The following is a 26794-nucleotide window of genomic DNA, read 5'->3' on the forward strand; positions in this document are numbered from 1 at the left end:
TGCCTGAGACTGGGTGATTTATAAACAAAAGAGGTTGAATTGACTCACAGTTCCACATGACTGCAAAGGCCTCAGGAAACTTACAATCATGGAGGAAAGTGAAGGGGAAGCTGATGGTTTTAAAGTGTGGCACTTGAAAAATCAGTTCTCATGAGAGTGAACTCACTATCATGCGAACAACATGGGAGAACCCCGCCATGATCCAGGGTCCATCCCTCGACCCGTGGGGATATTTGGGTAGGGACACAGACCATATCAGTTCCTAATGCTAAAAAGACCAGTTGTTTAGGTTCCAGGCTTCTCTTGTGCATGAAATACCCTGCTCACTGTATTTCCTCCCTTTGAGATTACTTAGTCAGAAGCTTCAAGAAGGAAGATAGAACTCAGCACAGTGGTGTGCACCTATAGTCCCACCTACTCAGGAAGCTGAGGCAGGAGGATCACTTGAGCCCAAGAGTTCAAGGTTATAGTGTGTGTTGATCACATCTGTGAATAGCCACTGCACTCTAGCCTGGGCAACATAGCGAGACCCTATCTCTTTAAAAAATAAAAAGAGGGGACTTTGGGAGGATTCTCTGTTTTTGGGGGTTTTGTTGTTTTTATTTTAAAGCACTGTCAAAAGGTGGCAGGCAGGCAGACTCTTCTGGTTTGGCTTGTGCCAGTTATATTGTTAAGATGTTCCAGAAGAAAGTGCACACGCTCAGCATGCGCCTACTTGGCTTTGCAGGAAAATATTCTCTCAGCCTTTGTATATGATGAGTTTTTGGCCATCTGTGTGAGTTTCTGTGTTGTTTGAATAAGCTAAGAAAAGACAGACTAATTTATTTAGGTTTCTTCACATTTTCCTGTGTTAACCTGCTAACAGTATACTGCCCTAACCCTACAGACATGGCTTGTCCCCGCGAATGTGCTCTCCTAGCATACTGTGTCTCCTTCATGACACAAACCATGAAGGGTTCTTATATCTATAAGGATTAAAGTACTTATTTCACAGAAAATAATAGCTTATTTTTTATTGAGCCCTTATTTGCTAGTCACTGTATGAGCAGCTTTACATATATTATTACATTAATCCATTAAACAGTAGTCCATAATACTATTAAGGCTTCATTTTTTAAATGAAGAGACTAAGGCTCAGAAAGATTCTGAAACTTGTCCAAGGTCACATAACTAGTAAGTACTGGAAGCTAGAATTTGAATTTACACTGGTATATACACCAGTGGGTATGTTATTTAGTTTCATTTCTGAGTAAGTAGAAATTAAGTGATACTATAATTATCATTCCGTGCAAAAGCCAGAAACATAGAAAGCAAGGGACATGCCAAGAAAACCTACGTTTTTTTGTTTTAAACATCAAGAATGAAATTGATGGTCATGTGTTTTTTTTTCCTCTAACACTGTACAAGGTTTTAGTGAAACCGATCCAGTTCTCAAAAGTCAGACTGTTGCCTATTAAATAGGCTTGTGTGTAAAGAAAGCTCACCTTTTTGTTCACTTATAATACTATTGTGAGAAATTATGTAATTCTCCGATCTCTTTCAGAAAAGAAGAGAAGAGAGCACTAGACTAAAGGAGGAGGGAAATGAACAGTTTAAGAAAGGAGGTAAGATAACTTTCAGCACTGATAATCTGGTCATCTTGACTCCTCATCCTGTTATAGAGTCTGTGAAGAAATCCCAAAGAACATTTGAAGAAACCCCAAAACCAAACTTCACAATACAGTGTTCCTTCCCAGTACCTTGGCATTTTGGATTTTTAACCAGGCCAAATTATTCATCTGATGGTGACAAGTTACCATTTGTCTCTTGGCACATGCATGGTCCTTCTGTAATCCACTATCCGTTAATCTGGAATCAAGGGTGAAACTCTTGAGCTCATGCTTTGGAAAACACTAACCTGGAATGTTAAAAGGTTATGTGCTGCATTGCTGTAAAAGCAGAGTCCCCGCTCCTCACCTGCTGTGGGGCTGTAAAAGCAGGCCTGACTGCTCTGGTACGGCCTAGGGCTGCCTGTCCTTTGGTTGCTCCTGCTTGCTTGCTTTTTTTAAATTCTCCAAACTGCGTCAGAAGGGTTGCTCTTTCATGTGCCATTTTCTTTGGATGCCTTAAGTAGAGAGATTCTTCATGTCCTGCATTTTCTACATTTGCTTAGAAATAAGTTGGTGGGGTTCATTCTGATAATTTGGGGTAACTAGTTGATCTTAGAGCAAAAGTCTTCTGTCACATCTCAAAGTATATATCCATCAGAAATCTAGGTGTGTTAAGATTTTTCCCCAGTTATTTTCAGGTTTTTTATTTTTTTCTTTTTTTCCCCAAAAGTTACCCTATTATCTGATTTCAGATTTTAATTTTTTTTCTTCTATTTCCTGGTTTAGTAATCATTAATATTTTTTTCTAATAGAATAAATACTTCTAATTTTGAAAGCATATTTTTTGTATGTTAATATTAAATATTTCAAACCTGAGAAAGGAGTACATAGGCAATTTTCTGTTAGTATCCTGACCATAATTCTCTTTTTCGCCATTTTCTCTTTTAAGGTCTTGATTTAAATATTGATTTTTACATTGTTCCTTTTAGCTCTATCAAATGTCTCTCTTCAAACATTTCACAGATGCCGTTTTAGCCAGGTTGACTGTATGAAAGCACAACAGATTTAATTAAAACAAATATACTTTTTTTCTTTATCTCAGGCCATGGATCCCAGAGTTTAGTCTCTTTCCTCTCTCTAGTTCTCTAACCTCCTTTGAAAACTCCTTTCTGAATTGCCCAGCCAAATGAAAACTGAATATTGAGGGAATGCCAGGACTCCTGAGTATTGAGGGCTTGTCGCTGACAGCATGTTCAGCTGTCAGTTCACCAAGCACAGTCTGTGAGGTTGGCACAAGTGAGCACTGTTCCTTTAAAGAGAGAAGAAAGGAGGAAGTGATTTTTACTGCCCCGGACTTAATAGACTATGACCATCTTTTAACTCGAAACCTTCATCCTATGAATGGAAAACAGTGCTTCTGAGATCCTGCGGAATATAGTAGTATCAGGAATAAAATCATAATGACCACTCATCCTTTATCTTATCATCCTCAGATTATATAGAAGCTGAAAGTTCTTACAGTCGAGCCCTTGAAATGTGCCCATGCTGCTTCCAAAAGGAGAGGTCGATTCTGTTTTCAAATAGAGCTGCAGCAAGGATGAAACAGGTATGTATCTTTGACCTTTTCTTTTTAAAAAGCACATGGACTTGCAGTCTTTTCATACCATAGTTTCTCTCCAAAAACTAGCATAGAGGTTGCTGCCTCCCTTTTCCTGCCCATATATGTTCCTGATGTAAAGGCCACAGGGAGAATAGAAAATCTTTTGAAAAACTTGAGTGAGATTACTGTTAACATTCCCCGTTAAAGTAGCTGAGTGAATACTTTCATGGAAGGAGGCCTGGCAAGTTTTTTGCTAAACTAGGGCAGGTTAATGAAGCAGTGAACCAAGCAGTGCATGTCCTAGAATAGCTCTAGATCCTTATTTTAGGCCTCTGGAATTCTAGATAAACATGCAAAGGCACAGGGAAACACCAGTGAAAACTCTGGGCTTTAAAGCATCTTTAAAGATGGTTATTCCTAGGATTCTGACTTTTCTGTTCAAAGTATGGACACTTGGAGAAATCTCCAACAGTTGGGATAAAAGGTACCCCTAAATGCAAAATAGGTGTCAAGGAACTTTAAAGACATTTTGTATTTCCAAAGGATTGAGAACCTAGTATAACAAGGTGAGTGTGGAATAAGTGAGAGTACAAATATATTTGTTTTATACCGTGATGGTATTAAAAGTTAGATTTGGGCCAGGCACAGTGGCTCATGCTTGTAATTCCAGCACTTTGGGAGGCCGAGGCGGGCGAATCACGTAAGGTCAGGAGTTCGAGACCAGCCTGACCAACATGGTCAAACCCCATCTCTACTAAAAATACAAAAATTAGCCAGGCATGGTGGTGAGCCTGTAATCCCATCTACTCAGGAAGCTGAGGCAGGAGAATCTCTTGAACCCTAGAGGCGGAGGTTGCAGTGCACTGCACTCCAGCCTGGGCGACAAGAGTGAAACTCCGTCTCAAAAAATAAGTTAGATTTGTTTCTGATTTGTCTGATTTTCCTATTTAGTCTTCATAATCGTTGGATTGAAATGGGAGTGGTTTGTTTTTTTTTTTAAACAATACCACTTTTAAAACTATGGCTACTTACATTCAGAGTGCAAAGGATAGGTTATTTAACATAGCTTTAAGCAACCATGATGCTGACTCAAGATTGGGAGTGGCAGTTTTTTCATTTGTTTAGATCAGATATCTGTTTGGATACTGTCTGAAATTCTCAAATGCCTCTACTACAGTCACTTTAGGTGACAAGGTTTTTTTGTTTGTTTGTTTGTTTTTGAAAGGCCCCAGGGCAGGGATGGGGGTGTGTGCTTGAATGCTTGGACATGCAGAAAGGTTACGGGTTTTTTTACCGGAACTTGTATAGGATTCAACAAAGCGGAGTGTTTTTGGACTATTTCATGTGGCATGAGAGAAGAAATAATTTTAGAGTATACAAACCAACATTTTGTATCAGAGAAAACAAAACAATTGGTTTAAGTTTATTTAAAACAATATTCTTTAATGTATCCCACCAGCAATCAGAATTAACATCTAACAGTTTTTACACCTACCTGGAAAATTCTCATCTTTTGGATTTGCTTCTCCATTTTGCCACATTCTTAGACTGGACATTGTCATTGTGAAATAGGATCAAGGATGCGCCTTCAGTATCAGGGGAAATGCACCATACCCAGTTGGTTCCTGGGATTTGGGATTCTTTGTTTCCACAGTTGCCCAAGTTATTGATATTTCTAGGTTTGGGCTGGCATAAATAGTCTGGTTCTTGAGTTAAGAAAATATATGGTCTTGCTAGTAGTTTGTCTGTCACATCTGAGGAAAACTCAAAAGAGCATTGCTCTATGATTGCTTCCTGTTCAAAGAATAGTTTTGTTGGTGAAGTTTTCTGTTCTTTTAAGTTGCATTCTTTTTTTTTTTTTTTTTTTTTTAATGAGATTGGAGTCTCGCTCTGTCACCCAGGCTTGCGTGCAGTGGCATGATCCCAGCTCATTGCAACCTCTGCCTCCTGTGTTCAAGCGATTCTCCCGCCTCAGCCTCCTAAGTAGCTGGAATTACAGGTGCCTGCCACCACACCTGGATAATTTTTGTATTTTTAGTAGAGACGGGGTTTCACCATGTCGGTCAAGCTGGTCTCGAACTCCTGACCTCATGATCCGCCCACCTTAGCTTCCCAAAGTGCTAGAAAGGCATGAGCCGCCGTGCTGGCCTTAAGTTGCATTTTTAATACTTTATGAAGACTCTAAAGTGAGAGACTTGATAACTTCTAGGATTAGTGCCCTGACACAATTTAAGGAGCATGTTCTAAGTTTTTCAAGGAAATGATGGTTTAACTGCTTTAAGAGGTAAAGACGAAGAATTTCTGAAAGGCAGGTTTGCAAGCTTAGCATCCCTGACTTAGTGCCCCTGGCCACACTTCACATTTCATATCTGGAGAGAGAAAAGGTAACCTGGAGTTAGGGCAGAGTTTCAGCTCTAGGTCTTGCTAGCTACACAAGAGCAGAGCCCTAAAAGAATAGGTTCTCTTTTTCTTTTTTTAACTACTGTCCTTATATATTATATACATTGTTTTATATGTATAGTTAGATTTGTTTCTCCTTATATATTGTGTACATTTTTGTCCTTATGTATTATGTATATTGTTTTATATAGATAGCTACCTATATATAAAAATTATGAAAGAATGGTAAAGTTGTGATTTGTTTTTTTCACACACTCCACTTTGGGGACTACCATTGTAAGCAGTAGACAACACCTGGGTCTTCTGAGGTATTAGTAGACTATGAGCCTCAAGCAAAAGTTTCTGCAAGAAAATTCCGTAATTCCTTGGTTTGAAGAGGACAGTGGATAAGATGCACTACAGCTTAATAATCACTTCTGGGCACACAAAGAATATCACCACAACAGCTGTACACATAAATTGTAAAGATTTATTTCTATTTCAGAAACTGTGAAATTATGTGTCTTTGACTTACAGAAATGTGATAAGTTGGAGAAATACTGACATATAAAGTTATACAGATTTCTTTAAAGGACTTCTTAGAGTTTTCAATACTTGAATTGGTATGCTGAACATTGGAAGAGAAATAAAAAAGGTCCCAGATGACCCTGAAACCTTTTTTGTTTTGTATATTGTGGTAAGATACAGATAACATAAAGTTGGCCATTTTAAAGTACAGTCGTGAGTCACTTAACAACAGGCATACATTCTGAGAAATGTGTTATTAGGTGAGTTCATCATTGTGCGAACATCATATACTTACACAAATCCAGATGGTATGGTCTACTACACACCTAAGCTATATGGCATAGCCTATTGCTCCTAGGCTACAAACCTGTACAGTATGTTTCCGCACTGAGTACTGTAGGCAGTTGGAACACAATGGTAAGTATTTGAGTATCTAAACAGAAAAAGTGCAGTACAAATGCAGTATAAGATATTTTTCAAATGGTGCATCTGTATATATAGATATATACACACACACACATATGTGTACACACACACATACATATACCGTAAATACCATGAATGGAGCTTGCAGGACTAAAAATTGCTCTAGGTGAGTCAGTGAGTGAGTGGTGAGTGAATGTGAAGGCCTAGGACATTACACTATTGTAGACTTCATAAATATGTTACATTTAGGCTTCACTAAATTTATTTTATTTTTCTTTAATAAATTCACCTTGGTTTACTGTGCCTTGTTTTCTTTATCAACTTTTAAATTCTTTTAAACTCTTTTGTAATAGCCTAAAACATAAACATGTTGTACAACTACAAAAATATTTTCTTTATATCCTTATTTTCTGAGCCGGGGCAGTATCTTGCTCTTTTGCCAGGGCTTGAGTGCAATGGCATTGTCATCGCTCACTACAGCCTTGAACTCCTGGACTCACGCAATCCTCCCACTTCAGCCTCCCAAGTAGCTGGGACTACAGACCTGCACTACCACGCCCAGCTAATTTTGTTTGGTTTTCTTTTAATTTTTTTTAAAATTTTTTAAGAAATGGGGTCTTGTTGTGTTTCACAGATTAGTATTGAACTCCTGGCCTCAAGTGGTCCTCCTGCTTCAGCCTCCCGAGTCACTAAGATTATAGGCGTGAGCCACCATGCCCAGCTATATACTTATTCTATATACTTTTTTCTATTAAATAGTGGTTTGTTTTTTCTGGTTTTTTTTGTTTTTCACTTTTTAAACTTTTCTGTTGAAAACTAGGATGCCAATACACACAGTAGCCTAGGCCTACACAGGACCAGGAGCATCAGTATCACTGTCTTCCACTCCACATCTAGTCCCACTGGAGGGTCCTCAAGAGCGGCACATACATGAAACTGTCATCTCCTATGATAACAGTGCCCTCTTCTGGAATACTTCCATACTTCCTGTAGGACCTGTCTGAGGCTGTTTGATGGTAAACTTTTTGTTTTAGTGGAAGGAGTGCACTCTTAACATAATAAAAAGTAGTGTATAGTAAATACATAAACCAGTAACAGCCATTTTTTATCAAGTGTTACGTATATGTTATGCTTTCTTTTTTTTTTGGAGATGGAGTCTCACTCTGTTGCCTAGGCTGTAGTGCAGTGGTGCTATCTCAGCTCACTGCAACCTCTGCCTCCCGGGTTCAAGCGATTCTCCTGCCTCAGCCTCTCAAGTAGCTGGGATTACAGGTGTGCACCACCATGCCCAGCTAATTTTTTTGTATTTTTTATAGAGATGGGTTTCACCATGTTAGCCAGGCTGGTCTCGAACTCCCAACCTCAGGTGATCCACCCACCTTGACCTCCCAAAGTTCTGAGATTACAGGCATGAGCTACCATGCCCAGCCTGTGTTATACTTTCACATGACTTGCAGTACAGTAGGTTTGTTTGGCATCACACCAACATCTGAGTAGTAAGTTATGCCATGATGTTATGATGGCTACTGTGTCATTAGGTGATAGGAATTTTTCAGCTCCGTTATACACAATCTATCATTGATTGAAATGTCATTATACAGTGCACGACTGTATACAATTCAGTGTATTAAAATACCTTCACAGTGTTATATAGCCAACACCACTATCTAGTTCCAGAACTTTTCCATCATCCTAAAAGGATACCCCACACTCATTAAGTCGTCACTCTTCATCCTGAAACTTCTTTTTATTTTCTGAAACGGAGTCTTGCTTTGTTGCCCAGGCTTGAGTGCAGTGGCGTGAACTCGGCTCACTGCAATCTCCACCTCCTGATTTCAAGCAATTCTCCTGCCTCAGCCTCCCAAGTAGCTGGGATCACAGGCACCCGCCACCACGCCTGGCTGATTTTTGTATTCTTAGTAGAGACAGGATTTCACCATGTTGGCCAGGTCTCGAACTCCTGACCTCTAGTAATCCTCCCACCTTGATCCTCCATAATGCTGGGATTGCAGATGTGAGCCGCTACACCCAGCCCTGAAACTGCTTTTGATTGAATCCTGCAACAATTTGGCTGACATTGCTCTGAAATATTCTGCAGAATATTTAGTATTTGCTACATACAGTAGGCATTGTGAGAATATTGAACACTTATTTGAAATAACTTATTTCTGTAATACAAAAATTCCTAATTTCAGGAAAATGGACATTTTAGAACTGCAAGACGTCTTATATAACATCCAGTCCACGCTGCTCCTATTTTAAATGAGACAAACTGAGCCCTAGAGAAGGAAAATAGCATGGCCAGTGTTAAAGAGCAGGTTATTGTCAGAGCCAGGACCAGAATTCAGTCTTTGACATCCAGTGTTCTTTCTGCTGTGTCATGCTTCTAGATTCAGAAAGTTCAATTAGTTAAATACTTTGTTTAAGTGTTTTGTATTTTTGTTTGATCAGTGGATAAATTAAGGTTTATAACTGAGACTACATGACAAGCCACACTGTGTGTCTGTAGATGGAGCATCTGTATACTTTCTGAAATATACAACTTTGGAGTATGATAGTATAACCACTAGCCAGAGAGGAGGGTAATTCAGTTATTCACATGTCAGTCATTTGCTCTGATTTAGGTCACAGAGTTTCTCAATGTCAGCATTCTAATGTAAAGTGTCTTGCAAATGTAATAGGTCAGTTAGAACAATCTTTAAAGACACTTTCAGAAAGAAGCGACTTGAATAATGTGTTACCAGGAGGCTTTCAGATCAGAGCCATCCCCACGTAAATTTTGAATTTTGTCTTGGAAGTAACATTCAGGTTTTTACGTAGTTCCTTTGAAAACCATTCTGTATCTCCATAAGCAGTTATTAGTGATCAGATCATGTCATTAAGCCTTTGGGCCATTAAGATAAAACTAGGGCAACACATATTAATACTATTTTTCTTTTTAGGACAAGAAAGAAATGGCCATCAATGACTGCAGCAAAGGTACGGCTTTGTTATCTCACTACATGTTAACATACAGGAGCATTATGTCAGACAGAGGGGCTTTGGGTCAGGTGTGCGCTTGTACATGTGTACCCTTCCTCTGGGGCCTTTCAAGAGGTAGCTTTATAATTCTGTATTTTCAGAGATACTATATAATAGTCATCTTAGAGTAACTGCTTTTGAATGGATAGTTCAGTCAGTTTCTCCTCTACTGGTAAATACATGAAGAAAAATTCTAGCCTGGGCAACATGGCGAAACCCTGTCTCTACCAAAAATACAAAAGTTAGGCAGATGTGGTGGCATGTGCCTGCAGTCCCAGCTACTCCGGGAGGCTGAGCCCAGGAGGTTGGGGCTGTGGTGAGCCATGATTATGCCACTGTACTCCAGCCTAGGTGACAGAGTGACCCTGTCTCCAAAAGAAAAAAAAATTCAGTGCTATCTTGGCAACAGAACTCATGGAATAGAATTTACCTCCTGTAATTACTTTCTGTTGAGATTCAAATTGAAGATCATAGCTGCTGTTAGAGCATTTGGATCTGTGTATTTTGAGAAGGGGGACAACTGTGATGGGGGACAGTTTCTGTTAGTGAATTGATAGTCTTTTCGGGTGTCATAATTCTTCCAAACCTACTTCACATCATTTTTTTTACCCTTTCAGATTCACAATGAATCAAGCCTTTGCTATATGATACCTAAGTTCTATTAAGATCTTATCATCCCACTAACTTCTATAGCGACACCTCAGACATAGGGTTACTACAGTTTTTTTGTGTTTTGGGGGGTTTTGTTTTGTTTTTCAAAAATTGCCTGACAGGCCAGACTGGTGTCTTGCCTCTAACCAACTTCATGTGGAGAATACACATTATCACTTTGTCTTGCAGCTTAGTCTCAGAAGTTTTTCTAGCAAATCACTATTTTTGTGTTTTCTATTTTTTTAGTTTTTCTTCTTTGGGTAATAGTTTCTGGGAGAATTATAGAGTGGAAGAGAACCTTATATGTTATCTAGATCCCCTCTTACACTAAGCGTGTATTCCCCTGCTGTTACCAAAAAAGGATCCTGATCCAGACCCCAAGAGAGGATTCTTGGACCTCTCACAAGAAATAATTCAGGGCAAGACCATAAAGTGAAAAAGCAAGTTTATTAGAGAAATAAAGAAACAAAAGAAGGGCTACTCCATAGGCAGAGCAGCAGTCAGTGTGGGCTGCTCAGTGAAGTATACTTACAGTTATTTCTTGATTATATGCTAAGCAAGGGGTGGATTACTCATGAGATTTCCAAGAATGGGGCAGAGATTTTCCAGAACTGAGGGTCCCTTTTTAGAATATATAGGGTAACTTCTGAATGTTGCCATGGCATTTGTAAACTATCGTGGTGCTGGAGGGAATGTGTTTTAGCATGTTAATGCATTATAATTTGCATATAGGAAGCAGTGAGGATGACCAGAGGTCACTTCAATCGCCTCTTGGCTTTGGTGGGTTTTGGCCAGCCTCTTTACTGCATCCTGTTCTGTCAGCAGGGTCTTTGTGACCTGTATCTTGTGCCAACCTTCTCTCTCATCCTGTGATTAAGAATGCCTTAACCTCCTGGGAATGCAGCCCAGTAGGGCTCAGCCTTATTTTACCTAGCCCCTATTCAAGATGGAGCCACTCTGATTCAAATGCCTCTGACACTCCTATTTTTTTATTTAATTAATTTGCTGCCCTCTCTACTGGCTTTCTTTTCTTTATATTTTGTATTTCCTTATAGTGTCTGAAACTGTTTCTATATTATAATATAGAAGACCACTTCTGATCTGTTACCAAGTTGGACTGGAACTAATTCTGAATGTACTGTTTTGTTTGGAAGAAGTTATTTAACCTATTTCCTTTATGTGAGGATGTGTGGGTTTGAGAAGTTTAAATTAGGAACAAGCTGCTGGTTTTCAGAGCTTCTTTCTCTGTAACCAAATGGTGAAAAAATGCCTTGTAAGCGTGATTAGCATGGTATATTGTTAGAAATAGTTCATTTCCATATGAAACAGTTTACTTCCAGCTGCAGCCCGAAGTGTAGGAGCCTTGTCTAGAAAATGAGGGAAAGGAGAAGAAAGTGCTTTCCAGCGAAAGTATTTTCCACATTTGTTTTTGGATTTGCTTAAACTAATATTTATGTGGTTAGACATGGTCGTTATGGATACATGCATTGTATTCATAGGCAAATTACATTTATATCAATATGGTTTGTTTGTATCGAGAGCCCCCGACATCCCCCACCCTCCACACACACACACACACACACACACACACTCTCTCTCTCTCTCTCTCTCTCTCTCTCTGTCTTTGTCTCTGTCTCTGTCTCTGTCTCTCTCCCCTCTCTCAATTGATAAACCTTGGCAAAGAGCTTATTTCTGAGGTCATATTGGAGCTCCAGGGTTTTCATCCTTGACATAAAGTTTAAGTTCATTCTCACCTCAGTCTCCTAAGTAGCTGGGACTACAGGTGCACGCCACCACACCCAGCTAACATTTTTATCTTTTATTTTTTATTTTACTTTTTCAGACAGAGTCTCGCTCAGTCGCCTAGGATGGAGTGCAGCGGTGCCATGTCGGCTCCCTGCAACCTCCGCCTCCCAGGAGGCGATTCTTCTGCCTCGGCCTCCTGAGTAGCTGAGACTACAGGCACATGCCACCACGCCCGGCTAATTTTTGTATTTTTGGTAGAGATGGGGTTTCACCATATTGGCCAGGCTCATCTCGAACTCCTGACCTCGTGATCTGCCCACCTTGGCCTCCCAAAGTGCTGGGATTACAGGGGTGAGCCACTGCACCCAGCTCAAGGTTTGGGGTTCTTTCAGAAAACCTTCTCCTGACCCAATATTACCCTTCAATTGCTATACCATTTGTCTGATCCCTTTCATTGAAATAATTGTCTATACTTGGCTGTCTCTACTTAGTCTTCCATTTTCTCCTTACTTCACTTCCATGGAGCATTTGTTTTATCTATGCCATTGAAACCCATCTTGTAAAGGTCATCAACAGTTTCATCTTGCTCAATTTAGTAGTTGCTTCTCTAGCCTAACTTTACTTGACCTTACCTGCATTTAATACAGTTTATCATTCCTTTCTCCTTTAAAATTCTCTCTCTTAATTTTAATGAAGTCTATTTGTTTTTTCCCTGCTTTGTTGGCTGTTCCTTCTTACTCTCCTTTGTTAGCTTTTATGTCAACCTCAACATTTTGGAAGTCTCTAGATCTTAGTCCAGCATGGGACCCTCTTCTCTTGTTTTCCCTCGGTATTTTCTCCCTAAGTGATCTCATTCAGTTCTGAAGCTTTAAATACTATCTATAAATTAGCACAATGTAGCCATTCCACCTTGTGTGTGTATTTCAAAAACACATTATGTTATGTTTATGTTATATACCATAAATATACACAATTTTTATTTGTTGTTTTAAAAGTTAAATTGACAAGGAAAATGCATGGATTATTTAACCTAAGAAATCAGAGCAACAGGCCGGGCACAGTGGCTCACGCATGTAATCCCAACACTTTGGGAGGCTGAGGCTGGTGGATCACGAGGTCAGGAGTTCAAGACCAGCCTAATCATTATGGTGAAACCCTGTCTCTACTAAAAATACAAAAATTAGCCGGGCATGGTGGCGCATGCCTGTAATCCTAGCTACTCAGGAGGCTGAGGCAGGAGAATCACTTGAACCCGGGAGGTGGAGGTTGCAGTGAGCCGAGATCGTCCCATTACACTCCAGCCTGGGTGACAGAGCAAGATTCCATCTAAAAAACAAGAAATTGGAGCAACAAAAATGCAATTAAGGGAAACAAAAGGAGTATTTACATAAAGATAAAAGCCAAAATTAATGAATTTTTAAATATAAAACTAATAAATACATGCCATCTGTATGGCAGAGTTTCTGTCTTCAGCTCTGACTTCTGCCCTGTAGTCTAGTGTCCTGTATCCCACTGCAAAGTTGTTCTTTCTGCTTGGATGTCTGGTAGGCACCTCAGATTTAACGTGCCCAGCCCCCATACACACACAGAACTTGCAGTTCATTTTTTCCATTCTAATAAATGGCATTACCATCCATTCCCTTGCTTAAGTTAAACCCTGGGAGTCATCCCTGATTGTTCTTTCATGCCACATGGCTAATTAATTAATTAGCAAGTTCCGTGGGCTCAGATTTAAAGACAATCTAATCCAGCTGCTCTTTTCCATCTCTACTATTTCCAGCTTAGACCAAGCCAACATCTTCTCTCATTTGGACCACTGCATTAGCTTTCCAGCTGATCTCACAGCTTTCAGTCTTGCCCCAACCCCCACACTACGGCCAAAGCAGTCCTTCAAAAATGTAAATCAGACAATGTCTGAAGCTTGCTTGAAAACTTTCCAGTGGCTTCTCATCACACTCAGGAAAAAGTCCAAACTCCTTTCGCTGGCCAAGAAGGTCCTCCATGGCCTCACATTTCAACCTCTGGTCCCCAGCCTGGTAACATGCCAGAGTTATTCTTGTTGGTCCCTCTTCCTGGCACACTCCTCCTTAGCCTTTGACGTGGCTGGCCTGTCTCACATAGTCCCTCTTCATATTCTGAGACCACTTTCTGAAGTTACCTCATTTCTCGCTTCACTTGCATTTACATGACCTTGTTTTATTTTTCATTCTAGTACTATGACTATTGAAAGTATATACCTGTCTACTCTTGCCTACTAGAATAGCATAAGGCTTCATTGAGAACAAAGACTGTGTCTGTCTTGTTTACCACTATAGCCCAGACATATACCAGGAAGCATGAATTTTAAAATTAAGGATAGATTATGAGAAAAGAAAAAAGTTCTAGAGCCAAGACATTGGGGTTTTTTTGTTTGTTTTTGTTTGTTTGTTTTTGTTTTTGAGACAGTATTATCGCTCTGTTGCCGGGGCTGGAGTGCAGTGATGCAGTCTCCACTCATTACAGCCTCCGCCTCCTGGGTTCAAGTGATTCTTATGCCTAAGCCAACCGAATAGCTGGGATTGCAGGCCCACCCAGCTAATTTTTGTATTTTTAGTAGCGATGGGATTTCGCCAGGTTGCTAGGCTGGTGGTCTCAAAGTCCTGACCCCAACTAACCTGTCTGCCTCAGCCTCCCAAAGTGCTGGGATTATGGGCGTGAGCCACCACCGCTGGCCAGCACTGCTTTCTAATAGAAAAAGAAACAGCTCGGAAGAAATGAGAAGAAATGCGGTATGTTGAACCAAAACATAGCAAAGGATTTTTAGAAGGGCAGCTGATGCTGGATGAAGGTAAAGATACTGTGCATCAACCACCTCATAGTGCTGGAGCAGTAGTTTGAGGGTTGAAGGAACAGTGAGGATTTAACTAGAAATGTAATCTTAGTACTCAAGACCTAGAAAAAAGAGAATGATAAACTCTGCCACCAGACTGGTTTCCCTTAACTCTTTAATTTGTATCTTCAAATTATCTCTCACCCAGCCTGGCCAACATGGTGAAACCCCATCTCTACTAAAAATACAAAAATTAGCCAGGCGTGGTGGTGCATGCCTGTAATCCCAGCTGCATGGGAAGCTGAGGTAGGAGAATCGCTTGAACCTGGGAGGGGGAGGTTGTAGTGAGCCAAAATCACACCACTGCACTCTAGCCTGGGCGACAGAGCGAGACTCCGTCTAAAAAAAAAATCTCTCTCACTCTTTCACTTGAACTCTGTGTTCTGGCCTGTCCTGGACTGGGTAAATGACAAGTGGGCAAAAACCAGGACTTGGAGTATAGACCAGGATATGGCAAACTACAGCCACAAGCCAAATCCAGCCTGCCACCTGTTTTTGATAGCCTAAAAGATAAGAATGGTTTTTACAGTTGTAAATGATTGGAAAGCAAAAGAAAAATATTTCATGATAATGTGAAAAGTATGTAAACTTAAATTTTAGTGTCCATAAATAGTTTATTGGAACACACCCACCCTTTTTTGTTTACGTACTATGTGTGCCTACGGTCGTGCTACAATAGCATCACCGAGGAGTTGCGACACAGAGGGTCTGTCTGGCCCACAAAGCCTACAGTCTTTACTGTCTTGCTCTTTGTGGAAAAAGTTTTCAAGCATCAGGTATGCACTTGACAAATGACTCTTCCTTTCGTACCCTTGGAGGATGATTGATGAAGGAATCCGATATAGCCAAAGATATGTAGGCCCTTTTTCTTTGTGATAAAAATTATTTCTTCTCTTCTTACAGCAATTCAGTTAAACCCCAGCTATATCAGGGCAATATTGAGGAGAGCGGAGTTGTATGAGAAGACGGACAAGCTAGATGAAGCCCTGGAAGACTATAAATCTATATTAGAAAAAGATCCATCAGTACATCAAGCAAGAGAGGCTTGTATGGTAAAACCTAAATTTTTTTTAATATTTTTCCTTCTATTCTTTGTGTTGCTGCCCAGTGAGTCCTAAATAATCCTTTCAGACTCGGTTAAATTCCATTTCTGTGCTTTTGAGGAGCTTATCAAGATATATAGGAGGCCAGGCGTGGCTCATGCCTGTAATCCCAGCACTGCAGGAGGCCGAGGGGGAGAGATCACTTGAGGCCAGGGGCTCGAGACCAGCTCGAGACACAAAACCCCATCTCTTCTGAAAATACAAAAAATTAGCTGCGTGCGGTTGTACACACCTGTAGTCCTAGCTACTCGGGAGGCTGAGGCAGGAGAATTGCTTGAACCCAGAAGGCAGAGGTTGCAGAGAGCTGAGATCATGCCACTGCACTGCAGCGTGGGCGACAGAGAGGATCATTGAGCCTAGAAGTTGGAGGCTGCGGCGAGCTATGACTACATCACTGCATTCCATCATGAGCAACAGAGTAAGACCTTGCCTCTTAAACAAACAGGCTGGGTGCGGTGGCCCACGCCTGTAATCCCAGCACTTTGGGAGGCCGAGGAGGGCAGATCACCTGAGATCGGGAGTTCGAGACCAGCCTGACCAACATGGAGAAACCCTGTCTCTACTAAAAATACAAAATTAGCTGGGCGTGGTGGCACATGCCTGTAATCTCAGCTACTCAAGAGGCTGAGGCAGGAGAATTGCTTGAACCTAGCAGGTGGAGGTTGCAGTGAGCTGAGATTGCACCACTGCACTCCAGTCTGGGTGACAGTGTGAGACTGTCTTAAAAAAAAAGAAAAATACAAATGAATAAAAAAAGTTAAAAATACAAATATAGCACTGTAAACATCTGATATGTATCCTTTCAGACTTTTTTCCTGTATATATTTATTTGTTAAATTTGTATTGATGCCCTCCTTTAGTGTAGGCTTTCTGTTAAGACCTGGAAATAGAGCCAAACAAAATTTTTTTTTTTTTTTTTTTTTTTGAGACAGGGTCTCTGTCACCCACACTGGAGAGCAGTGGCACAGTCATGGCTCACTGCACCCTCGACCTCCCAGATTCGAGCAGCACTCCCGCCTCAGCCTCAGCTGCGACTACAGACACATGCCACCGCACCCAGCTGATTTTTGTATTTCCTGTAGAGATGGCACTTTGCCATGTTGCCCAAGGTGGTCTCAAACTCCTGAACTCAAGCGATCCTCCCAACTCGGCCTCCAAAAGTGCTGGGAATAAGGGCAGGAGTCCCTGCACCTGGCCCAAACAGAACTTCTGTCTTTATGTAGCACACCCACAAACATAAATACTGGGGGTTTTTTTTCCCCCTTTATTTAATAGGATCGTAGACATAATGCTTAATTTGATCTTATTTCCACATTAGGATTCTCGTGTTTCTCAAATTCAAAATAAAGGCAAAGGATTTTTTTTTTTTACCAACCCTTGTTTCTCTTCTTTTCCTCAGAGATTACCTAAGCAAATTGAAGAACGTAATGAAAGACTAAAAGAAGAGATGTTAGGTAAGCTTACTTCTTACTTTCGCTTGATCATAAACAGCTAGGAACCTAGGATGGGGACATAGTGAATACTAGAGGAGGACACAACAGTTAGAAAAAGCTTCCGACTCTGCCTTTACTGTGGGCTGCAGTACCACAGGGCTACTGACTTCTTAGTTATTTTGACCCCAGAAGGGGCAGCATGGCTGAGAGAGGATATTGGCTTTTTCGGAAACCAGATTTCCTTTTTTATTTTCTTGGGAATTGTTCTTGCCTGCAAGAATTTAAGCATAATTCAGTTCCCTGGGATTATGCTTAAATGGAATTAAAAATCCCAGGATACCACCAACCTCGATTTCAGATAACAATTACATAAAAACCGTTGAGTTTCTTCATTGACTCATCACTCCTTGAGGTTCATTAGGATGCAGTCAAGATCATGAGAATTTTTATTTAGAAAATGGCACTCAAAGTCCCTTTAGTGTTTGAGAACACATGAGAGGACAGGAATTAGGAGTAAAGAGAAAAAAGACTGGGGGTAGGGGTAGGGCAAATGGATTCATTTGATCCATGTTTAGTTATTTCTCGTATTTGCCAAAGCATTTTAGAGCTGGAATCAGAGAACCTCCCACGAACAATCTGCTTGAGTAAGAGGAGTGAGGGCTCCTGAACACAGACTTAAGTCTATTCCACTTGTAACCTGTCTGATATTTCGCTGGTCAGGATCTGCCATGTATTTTCCTTTATGAGTATTTTCTAAATCTGTTATTTGAATTACGTTTAATAAATTGCAATCATGTGGCCCTAAAGGAAAAATCATTTAAAATAAATTGGGCACTCACGCCTGTAATCCCAGCACTTTGGGAGGCTGAGGGGGGCGGATCAAGAGGTCAGGAGATCAAGACCATCCTGGCTAACACGGTGAAACCCTGTCTCTACTAAAAATAAAAAAAATTAGCCGGGCGTAGTGGCGGGCACCTGTAGTCCCAGCTGCTCAGGAGGCTGAGGCAGGAAAATGGTGTGAACCCGGGAGGCGGAGCTTGCAGTGAGCCGAGATCGCTCCACTGCACTCCAGCCTGGGAGACAGCGAGACTCCATCTAAAAAATAATAAATAAATAAATAAAATTGGGCCTGCCTGGCATTTATGGCCTTCAGACATCAGTATCCAGCGAATGGGAACAAATTTCCCAAAGGATCATTCTGATAGCCAAGTCGATTGAGAGGAGGCCATTAACCTAGACTATCCAGAGTCTTCTGGCCCCTGCCGGCTAGAGACTGTAAAGATTGCTACTTCAGACTCGGGATAGCTCTGGAGCCCTCCCCAGATTTTCCAAAAAAGGGTGGGGGAAGGGGGAGCTTTTCCCTTAATTTACTTATTTAATTAAACTTGGCTGGGCAGAGTGGCTCCTGTGATCCCAGTACTTTAGGAGGCCAAGTTAGGAGGATTGCTTGAGCCCAGGAGTTCGAGGCCAGCCTAGGCCACATGGTGAAACCCCATCTCTAGAAAAAATTAGCCAGGCACGTGCCTGCCCATAGTCCCAGCTACATGGGAGGATCAGTTGAGCCCGAGGGTTCAAGGCTACAGTGAGCGATGATGGTGCCACCACACTCTTCACTGGGCAACAGAGCATGACCCTGGCTCAAAAAAGAGAAGAGGGAAAAGAGCAAAATTTTTCTTACCTATTTTTACTAACAATGATGCTCTATTTTAGCAAAAAAAAAAAAAAAAAAAAAGTATTTGCATTTAGTATTTGAATTTCTTGCTAAAAAAGTTGACCTTGTGAATGGCCATAGTGGATCTGGAAGGCTTTGGTCTCTTAGTCCGTTTTTTTAAAGCCAGTCCAGTGAAGGCACTGGTGCAAACTGAATCTTACTGCCTACTGTTTGTTCCAGATGGAGTTAAAACTTCCATTTGTCCTTGTCTTTATAAATTCTAATGCACCAGAATTTTCTGTCTCCAAGGCTTTGAGCGTTTCTTACATCATTCTCTTCATTTGAAAAAATTCAAATTGAATTCATTCCCTCAGTTGCTTCTAAAATGAATTCACCTGTCATTAGACTTAACCAATTTAAGTTGCTTTGTAAATAATGTGTGTTGTTACACATGTGTAGTTTGAATGGCTAGATTCTTTTCCCTTAATGAGTATAGAAATCATGAATAAGATACTGCTCTGCTCTAGGTGTTACCCCACAGTAGATAACCTAGAAGAGAGAAATCACTCTTTACATGGAATTTCAGCCCCCACAAGAGCTTTTCTGGTGTTCTTCCTCCTTGTTACAGATGAGGTAACTTTGGTTCATGTTCTGTGAGATCCCTGGAGGCTAGACATTCTGAATGCAAATTAATATCACTTAGCAGTTCCGAGCAAGCTTTTCACAGTGGACTGCATGATCTTTATGCTAGTTCCTGTTAAAATGATGACTTCTATGGAGAATAAGCAGTTAAACATTTTTTAAATCAGGTAGTGTGGGCTGGGTGTGATCACACCTGTAATCCCAGCAATTTGGTGGGAGGCTGAGCCCAAGAGTTCGAGACCAGCCTGGGTAACATGGCAAAATCCTGTCGCTACAAAAATTAGCCAGATGTGCTGGTGTGCACCTGTAGTCCCAGCTACTTAGGAGGCTAATGTGGGAGGATCACTTGAGCCCAGGAGGCTGAGACTTCATTGAGCCACAATTATGCCACTGCACTCAAGCCTAGGTGACAGAGTGAGACCCTGTCTTTAAAAAAAGAAAATTATAAAATCAGGTAGTGTGATGCCTATTACAGCTTTTGTTCTTTTTATTCAGTATCACTTTAGCTTTCAGGGTCTTTTGTGGTTCCATGCAAATTTTAGGGTTTTTCTATTTCCGTGAAGAATGTCATTGGTGTTTTGACAGGGATTACATTGAATCTGTAGATCACCTTTAGTAGTACAAAATGGGTTTTTATTTAGATTTGTTCAGTATTCTTTAACTTGTTTTTTCTTCCATATCTGTAATTTCGTTTTCATTAGAAAGAAGAGCTATGTACTCCTTGAGAAAAAAGTCCTGATAGGCGTTATTAGTGGGTAGAACAATTATTTGCTTTGCCCTTTCTAGCGTGTCATTTATAATCTTTAGAACAGGAGACCCAGGGTGGCCATTAGTCCTAGTGGCACAGGCCTTGCAGAAGATGATCATGATAGCATCAAGACGATCACTTGAGGAAAGTGGTTAGCAGCTGGAGTGGGGGGTTGGGTTTTGTTTTTTTGGGTTGTTTTTTTGTTTGTTTGTTTGTTTGTCCTTTTCTCTGGGATAATTAGCCTCACAGCCATAATAACCAAGGAATGTAAGGTTTAAAAGAACTTAAGGGTATATGTGGTTGATAGTGTGATGAGATGGAAATAGAAACCCTGCACACAGCATCCCAGGAGACTCACAGCATTTTTGAGCAACTAGTCATTGATGCTTTATTTGCTTTTTCTCTGATGTAATGATTTCACAGTTTTCTTAAATAGCTGGATAACAAGTTGGCTGGGTACAGTAGCTCATGCCTGTAATCCCAACATTTTGGGAGGCCAAGGTGGGAGGATTGCTTGAGCCCAGCAGTTTGAGACCAGCCTAGGCAACATGGCGAGACCGCCATCTCTGCAAAAACTTTAAAAATTAGCCAGGCGTGGTAGCACAAGACTGTGGTCCCAGCTTCTTGGGAGGCTGAGGTGGATTGCCTTAGTCCAGGAGGTCAAGTCTGCAGTGTTATGATGGTACCACCCTGGGCAACAGAGCCAAAACCCTTTCTCAAAACCAAAAAAAGAAAAGAAAAATCTCATGTGAAACCACAATATAGAAAAAACAAAAAATAGTGTTTTATATAAATTCAAATGTATGGTATAGCATTTATAATCAGAATAATCAGGTTAGTTTGAGGAACATAAAGATCTGAAGTCAGGTTTCATATGGCAGACACAGCCTTTATGAGTATATCTAAGCCTTTATGGGTATATTTCATTGTTTCAATTTTACAGTATTAAATTTTTTGCTCACATAGGTAAATAGTTTAAAAAAAAAAAAACATTTAAAAGTAAAACTGACGAGACACTTTCAGCAACCCTGAAGCTCCTCTGCTCAACTGTAAGATTCTTAGGACAAACGCCCCATGTTACTGCTCTGCCCTCAGGAGTCCCTTGAGAAGTGTGGCTGTGTCACCTTATGGGAGGAGTGCCTTCCTGGGGGTTAGTTCTTTGCACATGAGTCATTCTTTTTGGCAGCCATGCTGAGAGGGCAAGAGATTTATACTGGGATGATGCTACAGGTCTCCAAACAAACTTTGATTCCAAATAGAAAAGGATATAGGGTAAAGACATCTGTCATCATTTGCAAGTTATTTTATCCTGTTTGCTGGCCCAGCCAAGAAGTCTTTCAAGCAAGTGAAATTGTCAATAAAATCTGTATGTACATATTTTTGGTTCTTCCTTGATCTGTCATCTCAGTTTATTGAACTATGAGGTAGCAGATAGAGTCATCTACTTTCTCCAAAAAGTAACATAGACTGCGTAGGCTACTTTTCACATTATCTAACGGGGAAGCTCTACCCAGGCAGCTTTATCCCTCTAATCACTAGAGATGAGTGTTTACAATTCATTTTTTAATATACGCCCTCTCATCAACATTCTAATCACCAGTTGCAAAGCAAGTTAACCTTTTGGGGCTGCAGCTCAAATATGGTGCCCAGAACATCAGTACCTAAGGACCTGCCAAAAATGCATGATATCAGGCCCTACCCCAGACCTACTGAATCAGAGATTTAGGATGGAACTCAGCAATCTAGTTTTAACCCCTCAAGTGTTTCTGATGCACACTCAACTTTAATGGCCCTGATGAGTTGAGAGACGGAATGTAGAGGCAGCTCAGGTGAGGAGTTAAAGGCCAAAGGAGGGCATGGCTAAGAGGGGCATTCAGCTCTGCTCCGAGAGATACCTCCTGAGCAAAAGCAGCCATGGCACTGAGTTTTATCTTTTCTTCTTTCTGTTGTAGCTGCAGCAGAGAAAAACTAGAAAGCAGACATTTCAGAATGTGTGGTCTTCCAATTCACTAGACTTCAGATCTTAGCTCTCTATTTGGACAAGTTGCCACTGGAGGAATAGAGTCAGTTACATTACCACTTACTGGGTGTGCGGGGGATACCAAGCTTCCCTTGCCCCAGGTCCTGGGTAGGGAGTAGGTCCCAGAACACAAGTATGGCTTGTGTTCTGACCATTCCATGAGATGCTGCTCTTCCTGCCTTAACCAAGAGCTGCCAGGTGCCTATCCCCATCTTGACCTAGAGCAGCCACTTGAAACTTACCTACTTCCCTCAAAGAAACCATAGACACAAAGACAGGGCATTGCCCCAGTAATCCACCTTCCTTTCACCAGCACCTGCTGCTGCCCCTGCCCTGGCCACTCTGGCACACATGTGGGCCTTGTTCGTATCCAACCCAGGTTTTCCACTCATACCTTCACTTTCTAGGACATATTCCTGGTCTCCTGATTCCTAAAGTCACTCATTTGTTCACTCCTGGCCACTAGCAATCTGATGAGGGCACATTGTGAACTGAATTAAGAATACCATCTGGAGCCTGGCATGGTGGCTCATGCCTATAACCCTAGCACATTGGGAGGCCTATGTAAGAAGATCCCTTGAGCTTGGGAGATCAAGACCAGCCTAGGCAGCATATAGCAAGACCCTGTCTCTACAAAAAAAAATAAAAAATTAGCCTGGCGTGTAGCATGTGCCTGTAGTCTCACACTTGGGAGGCTAAGTTGGGAGGATTCCTTGAGCCCAGGCGGTCAAAGCGGCAGTGAGCTGTGATGGCACCACTGCATGCCAGTCTGGGCAACAGAGTGAAACCCTGTCTCAAAAGAAAAATATATATATATATCAACTTGTATGAGTGCCACATTCAAGAGCTACATGCGGAGATAGAATTAACATGTCATTGCCAAGTTCAGCATATTCTTCCGGCTATACCTGGACATCGTGTACTTTTCTGCTTTGCAAGTAGTAGAAGGTCCTAGAATCAGCTCCCTCACTGAGGCTCACAAGAAAGACTGACTTGTTACCACCCCTCTTAAAGCTGCTGAAGCCACACATGTAGGTACAGGAACCCAGAGTCTGGTTTCCCCCCACCCCCCCACATTTCTCACACTATTCTACCTGATACCTGTCATTACAGACTGTACACCTGCAGGATTTTGTACTCTGGCCACATTCCACAAGAAACCAATTCCTTGTTGTGGTTGGTTGTTCCGTTAGTAGAGAATGTCAGTAGATTTTCAGTGCTTTGCTTTTGTCTTCATTTCCTAATTGCTATCCTGAGGCTTCTTAGGAGAATAGTTCCCACTCCTTTGAAAATTCTTGGTAAGGCTTCTTTCAGCCCTCGAATTTACCCAAGGTCTAATACAGGCGTACCTCAGAGATGTTGCAGGTTCAGTTCCAGACCAGCACAATAAAGCGAGTCACAAGAATGTTTTGATTTCCCAGTGCATACTATAGTATTATATAAACGTGACTTCTGTATGCACTGGGAAATCAAAAAGTTGCTTAAAAAATGTTGATGATGAGCTCAGCCTTCAGGGAGTTGTAATCGTTTTGCTGCTGGAGGGCCTTGCCTCCACGTGGATGGCTGCTGACTGATCAAGGTGGTAGTTGCTAAACACTGGAGTGTCTGTGGCAGTATCTTTAAATAAGATAGCAAGGAAGTTTGCCACATCAGTTGATTCTTCCTTTCATGAAAGATTTCTCAGTAGCATGCAGTGCTATTTGATAGCATTTTACCCACAATAGTTCTTCCAGTATCGGACTCAGTCCTCTCAAACCCTGCTGCTGCTTTATCAGCTAAGGTTATGTCATATTTGGGGGTTTTTTTGTTTTGTTTTGTTTTGTGACACAGAGCCTCATTCTGTCGCCAGGCTGGAGTGCAGTGGCACAATCTTGGCTCACTGCAACCTCTGCCTCCTGGGTTCAAACAATTCTTCTGCCTCCGCCTCCCAAGTAGCTGGGATTACAGACACATGCCACCATGCCCGGCTAATTGTTCTATTTTTGTAGAAATAGGTTTTCACCATGTTGGCCAGGCTGGTCTCCAACTCCTGACCTCAAGTGATCTGCCTGCCTCAGCCTCTCAAAGTGCTGGGATTATAGGAGTGAGCCACTGTGCCCAGCCAGTTTATGTAATATTCTAAATCCTTTGTTGTCACTTCAACAATGTTCACAACATCGTCACCAGGAGTAGATTCCATCTCAGGAAACCACTTTTTTTGCTCATCCACAGCAAGCAAATCCTCATTCATTTAAGTTTTATAATGAAATTGTAGCAATTCAGTCACATCTTCAGGCTCCACTCAAATTCTAGTTATCTTGTTATTCTCACCACATCTGTAGCAACTTCCTCCACTGAAGTCTTCACCCCCTCAAAGTCATCCATGAGGGGTGAAATCAGCTTCTTTCAGACTCCTGTTAATGTTGGTATTTTGACCATCTCAGCAGCCATAGCCATATGAAGCGTATTTCTTTTTCTTTTTCTTTTTATTTATTTATTTATTTTTTTTTTTTTTTTGAGACAGAGTCTCGCTCTGTCACCCAGGCTGGAGTGCAGTGGTGCACTCACTGCAATCTACGCCTCCTGGATTCATGCCATTCTCCTGCCTCAGCCTCCCGAGTAGCTGGGACTACAGGCGCCTGCCACCAAGCCCGGCTAATTTTTTGTGTTTTTTAATAGAGACAGGGTTTCACCGTGTTAGCAAGGATGGTCTCGATCTCCTGACCTCGTGATCCACCTGCCTCGGCCTCCCAAAATGCTGGGATTACAGGCGTGAGCCATTGAACTCGGCCAATGAAGTGTATTTCTTAAATAATAATATTTTCTGAACAGTAGGTCTCAACAATGGGCTTAAAGTGCTTAGTAAATTATTCTCTAAATAGATGTGCTGTCATCCAGGCTATGTTGTTCCATTTCTAGAGCACAGGCAGAGTAGATTAGCATCATTCTTAAGGGCCCTAAGATTTTTGGAATGGTAAATGAGCACTGGCCTCAACTTAAAGTCACCAGCTGCATTAGCCCAACAAGAGAGTCAGCCTGTCCTTTGAAGCCAGGCATTGAATTGTTCTCTCCTGTTGCTATGAAAGTCCTATCTGGCATCTTCTTTCAATATAGTGCTCTTTCATCTACACTAAAAACATGTTTAGTGTAGCCACCTTCATCAGTGATCTTAGCTAGATCTTCTGGATAACTTTTTGCAGCTTCTATATCAGCCTTTGCTGCTCCACCTTTCTCTTTTATGTTATGGAGACAGCGTCTTTCCTTAAAGCAGCTTCCTCACTTAACCTTGGTAGGACAGAAGAAAGTTAGGGCCTTGCTGTGGCAATCCAAGGCTCTGGCTTAAGGGAATGTTGTGGCTGGTTTGATCTTCTATCCAGACACCTAGAACTTTCTCCATATAAGCCATAAGGCTGTTTTGCTTTCTTATTCCTGTGTTCATTGAAGTAGCACTTTTAATTTTGTTAAAGTCTGGCTCTTCCTTTTACTTGAACACTTAAAGGTCATTACAGGATTATTAATTGACCTAATTTCAATATTGTTGTGGCTTAAGGAAGAGGGAAGCCTGAGGAGTGGGAGAGATACAAGGGAATGGCTGGTCAGAGGAACAGTCAGAACATATGCCGCACTTATCAGTTCAGTTAGCTGTCTTATGCAGGTGCAGTTCGTGGCACCCCAAAACAATTACAATAGTAACCTCACAGATCACAGATGTAATAATAATGAAAAGGTTTGAAATGAGAATTACCAAAATATGAAACAGAGACACAAAATGAGTATGTGCTATTGGGAAAATTGTGCTGACAAACTTGCTCGATGCAGGATTACCACGTCTTCAGTTTGTGAAAAAAAACAATAACTGTAAAGCACAAAAAAGCACAGCACAACAAAATGAAGTCTGCCTGTATAAGAATTTGAATTGGGCGTGAATTTTATCCTTTCTACCCTGGGCTCTCTTGATTTGCCTTTTGCTTAGAGAAAAGCTAGAGTTAGCTGCATGCCTTAGTTTCCTGCCTCACAGGAGGAAATGTGGTATTAGGATTCAGTTGTATGCAATTTGTTTCATCTAAACAGAGAAGAAAGTCCCAAAGGAGCTGTTCCATCGAATCCACGCCCGAGTGATCTTAAGGAGATGAAAACACAGCATTCCTAGTTTTGCTCAGGGTAAACTGCCTGGTGCACAGTCAGTATCTCCAAAGAGAAATTATGCATAACAAATCAGTTGGGTTATTGTGATATGCTACTTGGCAGAGAAATTAATATTTATCAACTGAATCCAGTGGCAAGCACTCTGATTCCTGTTTCTAAACATTCTGGTCTAAGCACGAGTAGTTTTGTACTCTTCTCTTTGCCATGGGATCTAGTCTGATAGATGAGATCCTAATAGTTAGGGACATGTGGACATATTCAGG

General features: G+C 41.2%; 1 protein-coding gene across 4 annotated transcripts in view; it reads left to right on the forward strand.

Annotated features, from left to right (window-relative positions):
• TTC1 (tetratricopeptide repeat domain 1) overlaps positions 1-26794 on the forward strand; it is a 56038-nt gene that overhangs the window by 24069 nt on the left and 5175 nt on the right. The window contains exons 3-8 of one of the 4 annotated variants that reach the window (XM_065547032.2): positions 1544-1604; positions 3083-3195; positions 9465-9501; positions 15713-15861; positions 17312-17366; positions 17943-18158. In XM_065547032.2, the coding sequence (XP_065403104.1) occupies positions 1544-1604; positions 3083-3195; positions 9465-9501; positions 15713-15861; positions 17312-17366; positions 17943-17950 (423 nt within the window). In that variant the 3' untranslated portion in view covers positions 17951-18158. Of the gene's footprint in view, positions 1-1543; positions 1605-3082; positions 3196-9464; positions 9502-15712; positions 15862-17311; positions 17367-17942; positions 18159-26794 lie in introns of those variants that run through there. The other 3 variants (XM_005558426.4, XM_073994694.1, XM_073994695.1) reach the window with 3 other exon arrangements.

This window comes from Macaca fascicularis, chromosome 6, assembly GCF_037993035.2.
Source record: "Macaca fascicularis isolate 582-1 chromosome 6, T2T-MFA8v1.1".
Classification (NCBI taxonomy): domain Eukaryota; kingdom Metazoa; phylum Chordata; class Mammalia; order Primates; family Cercopithecidae; genus Macaca; species Macaca fascicularis.